We start from the raw sequence: 3,717 nt of genomic DNA, 5'->3' as shown, positions 1-3,717 counted from the left end.
TCTATAAAAGAATTAATATATTAAAAACGGAAAAGTAGGCGTTGTTATTTAACAATAATCTATATTTTAGATTTTAATTTTTTATAAGTATCTATCTTTTACTCATACTATAAATTTTTTAATTCAATCATCATAATACCTTAAAATTAAAATAATTACCAAAAAGTTACTTTAAAAATAATGCACATTACTGAAACTCAATTATGATAAAATCAACCTACAAAAATAAGTAAGAATTAGTATGAACATAAACAAAAATATAGATGAATTTTAGATGAATAGCCATTGTCCACATCCAACTTTTTGCATGGGTTAGGTGAAATTTTTTTTATGTTTATTAACTATGAATGTCATTAACTATGGAATAAGTATTAAACATATGGATAACGAGATCAAGCACTAATTATAAGCTTAATTTTGTGTTGCACGCATTAAGAAAAGAAAGAAAAACTTATTTGATTAATCAACGATTTTTCGAGCATCACCAAAAAATTCATCTTGTATACTAATTGAACAATTGAAAAGATTTGAAATTCGTGGTTTAGTTCCATTTTCAAATTTCATTAAACCTACCTATAGAATTTGATTTAATTGATTATCATATCTTTAATTTGCAACTTTCTTGGATATAAAAGACAAATGAGCATAAATGTGGAACAAAAACATTAACTAATAGTAACAATAATCTTCCTAAAATTCTACAAAAATGTGGTTGCTCAAACTTGAATCTGGGGAGCCTCTTCCTCAACGTTTTTCTTGTCATCATCATCCTCATTTTCATCACCTCTAAAAGTTTTCATAAAAAAAGGACTAGTTTTAGTGGACGGGCCAAAATGAAAAAAGTGACTGTTTTTTGGGACGGGGGAGTAAAAAAGAGAGACGAAATGAATTTATCTTTACACTGAATAAACGATGAGTCCGAGCGTGACAGCAGCAAAGGCGACGAAGTACATCCAATCAACCTGCATAAACAAAATTCATATAGAATCAGACACCACAACAATAGTAGTGATTTCACAATTTGGTCTACCTTTTCATGGTATACGAAGATGCGGATTAAAACAGACCACATATCCGAAGTCAGCAACGACAGATTTAGCATCGTTGATCCGCTCATCTGCATCCAGATTCGTATCCAAGCATAAATAAATCCACAAATAGACGAGCAAATTATATTTTGGACGAAGACTTACCTTGAGCAAAACAGGAACCCCCGAGTAAAACACAAACATGGCTAAGGAAAATCCAACGAACGGGAGTGTCTGCAACGAGCATATATTTTATTTAGTGATACATGAGAGAGAGAAGTGAGACAGAGAGCGAACGAGAGAGATACCGCCCCAGATGACCAGTGAATGGATTTGAGTTCATGGCGCTCGAGTAAGCTTCTGCATATAGAGTTAAAACAAGTGAAAAATATTGACGAGTTGATATGAATTTAATGGCAAGGGAAAAGTGAGAGAAAGAAAAGAATACATTTGGATAGCACTGATAATTGCACCAAAGATGCCCAAGAAGGCCATAAGCTCCACCCTATCTGCACTTTTAACAAAAAACTCCTGCATTATACCAACCACGACGAGCATTAACTTCTATGCTAATGCTAATCTGCATCTCCAAGTGTAAAATTGAGCATGCACTTGCCTCGCTGACGTTGCTAACACCGTAAAGGGTTGCCCCAGCGATAACGAGAAGGTCACCTTTAAGAGGTCTGCTACCACCTAAAACAGAACCACAGATTCTCAAAATGATAAATGAAATGCAAGTAGAATGATAAGTAGGAGTAGTACTTACTCGATCTATCTGCTGCATGTACATCAGAGAAAATAACTGTTACAAGACCGGCAATGCAGATAGATACGCCTATAAACTTTCGGAACCTATATTTCGTCTTCAAAAAGAACCGCGTGAGAAACAGGACACATGGTATTGTCCAACAATCCAGCAGCATCACGCTCGTGATGGAGGTGTACTGGTATGCCTTAACCACTGCAACATCCAAAACGAATCGTGTTATTCTACCAAAAACACTCACAGCACAGACTCATCGATTTCTTCATGTCTCAATATGCAAAGAAAACCAGTTAAGTAGACCATAAGTGGTGAGCCTGCCTAATTGTAAAGGAAGCCCTAACATAAGTATGATGAAAAATTAAATTGCAATGCTATCTTTTATTCGGGAATTACTATGCTACGTGCTCAACGGTAGAGTAAGCAAACGGTAATTGCCAGCAAAAACTAATTCCAAGTTAATCGAATTATGTAGTTATTCAACGAGATATAGGATGCAGAAAGCATTCATATGGATTGTGTATTTCAAGCAGTTTAAACTCATCAATTTTAGAAAATGGAGTAAGCAGTAACTCACCAAGAAAATTGGCTTCAACATCAACCAATCCTAGCAAGATGTAGTAATACCATTTGGCCTGCTTAAAGGAACATTCAATCAGATTAAGCAACACATTCAATCAAGGATTTCTTCAAAACTACAAAAACATACTCCAAAAAAAACCCCAAAAAAGGTTAAAAAAAAAAAAGTGATGAGAAAGAGAGAGAAGCGAATGAGCAGACCTTGAGAGGTTTTCTTCTGTAGAGTAGAAGGCTTCCATAGACAATCACCAACAATACATAATTGAAAAACGACTGCGAAGTTGGTGCATTAATTCCTACAGTTTACAACAATTCATCATAGTTATAGGAGCAAAACAGCATCAATTTTGCTGCATTGAAATAAAAAAACAACAACATCGAGATTAACATCACAATTGAAATTGATAGTTGAGTAAAATCAAAATTGTTGAAGGAAAAAGGGACCTCTGTTGGCGAGCTCAGAGGATGAAAATCCGGTGGAGGTGATGAGAAGCGAGAGAAACTGGCCTAGAGCAAGCCCTAACAATGTAGGTTTTGTGAAGAATTTTTTGCAATTCAGCGTCTTCATCATTCGCATTTGTTTCGGCAGAGAGAGAAGAGCACTCGTATATCAGCTCTCTCTCTCCTCTCTCACTCTCTCTCTCTCTAAATATATATGAGACACGTTGCGGAAAATAAATAATTTGACAAATTCCCACGTGGCTTTTGACTCACACTATTACTTTTTACTTTAAATATTTGCTGCAGTCAACTCGTGTTGTTATAGAGTACTCCCCCATTAGAGGCATTTCTTTTACGTGAGTTAAGTAAGAGAGAGTAAAGTGGAAATGAAAAAGGTAGAAAGAATAAAGTAAGAAAGAGTATAATAAATGTGGAAAATATATTGACTTTTACTAAAAAGAGAAATGACTCTATTGCTATGTAACGTACCAAAATGAAAAAATGACTCTATTACTGTGGAACGGAAAGAGTATAATCTTTTACTAATTAATTGTGCGGTTTTAAATGTCTTATTTTTTTTTGTTTTAGTACTATGTCACTAAATATGAGTGAAATTAAATTTATAATCTAGAACTATAGTACTTCCTCTGTCTCACTAGAAATAAAACGTTTTTCTTTTTGGGTTGTCCCATTAAAAATGAAACGTTTCTTAAATAGAAATAATTTTATCTCTACTTTTCCCTGTCTCTTACAGTACTCTCTCTTCTTTAACTCACAAAATAACACTACATAAAATCTTGTGTCGAAAAGCAAACGTTTCATATTTATTAGCACGGAGTACTTAATTTTCTTGAGATGGAATTAATAATAGCATTAGATACGTTTACAGTTGACACATTGGGATTC

The 3,717-nt window shown here is 34.2% G+C and overlaps 1 protein-coding gene across 2 annotated transcripts; it reads right to left on the bottom strand.

Annotated features, from left to right (window-relative positions):
- Positions 1-605: 605 nt before the first annotated feature.
- Positions 606-2,989, bottom strand: LOC125223607 (solute carrier family 35 member F1-like). 2 transcript variants are annotated; one of them, XM_048126820.1, is made up of 11 exons: positions 2,815-2,989; positions 2,572-2,666; positions 2,369-2,426; positions 1,795-1,989; positions 1,645-1,721; positions 1,477-1,559; positions 1,337-1,388; positions 1,194-1,262; positions 1,031-1,117; positions 901-962; positions 606-786 (listed from the first exon to the last, which is right to left on the bottom strand). In XM_048126820.1, the coding sequence occupies exons 1-11, from the start codon at positions 2,945-2,947 to the stop codon at positions 717-719; spliced, it is 981 nt and encodes a 326-aa protein (XP_047982777.1). In that variant the 5' UTR covers positions 2,948-2,989; the 3' UTR covers positions 606-716. The 2 variants fall into 2 exon arrangements, with proteins under 2 accessions (XP_047982777.1, XP_047982778.1); XM_048126821.1 differs by having other exon boundaries at positions 1,068-1,117.
- Positions 2,990-3,717: the final 728 nt, after the last annotated feature.

This window comes from Salvia hispanica, chromosome 4, assembly GCF_023119035.1.
Source record: "Salvia hispanica cultivar TCC Black 2014 chromosome 4, UniMelb_Shisp_WGS_1.0, whole genome shotgun sequence".
Classification (NCBI taxonomy): Eukaryota; Viridiplantae; Streptophyta; class Magnoliopsida; order Lamiales; family Lamiaceae; genus Salvia; species Salvia hispanica.
The sequence above is the reverse complement of the archived record's forward strand: the minus strand, read 5'-3'. Positions and strand labels throughout refer to the sequence as shown.

Bases quoted from the DNA above. Each gene is read 5' to 3' on its own strand.
- LOC125223607 (XM_048126820.1), bottom strand. From the start codon at position 2,947: ATGCGAATGATGAAGACGCTGAATTGCAAAAAATTCTTCACAAAACCT. The intron at 1,560-1,644 runs GCAAGTGCATGC...GGTATAATGCAG, and splicing joins GTGTTAGCAACGTCAGCGAG to GAGTTTTTTGTTAAAAGTGC. The intron at 1,389-1,476 runs GTATTCTTTTCT...CTCTATATGCAG, and splicing joins ATTATCAGTGCTATCCAAAT to AAGCTTACTCGAGCGCCATG.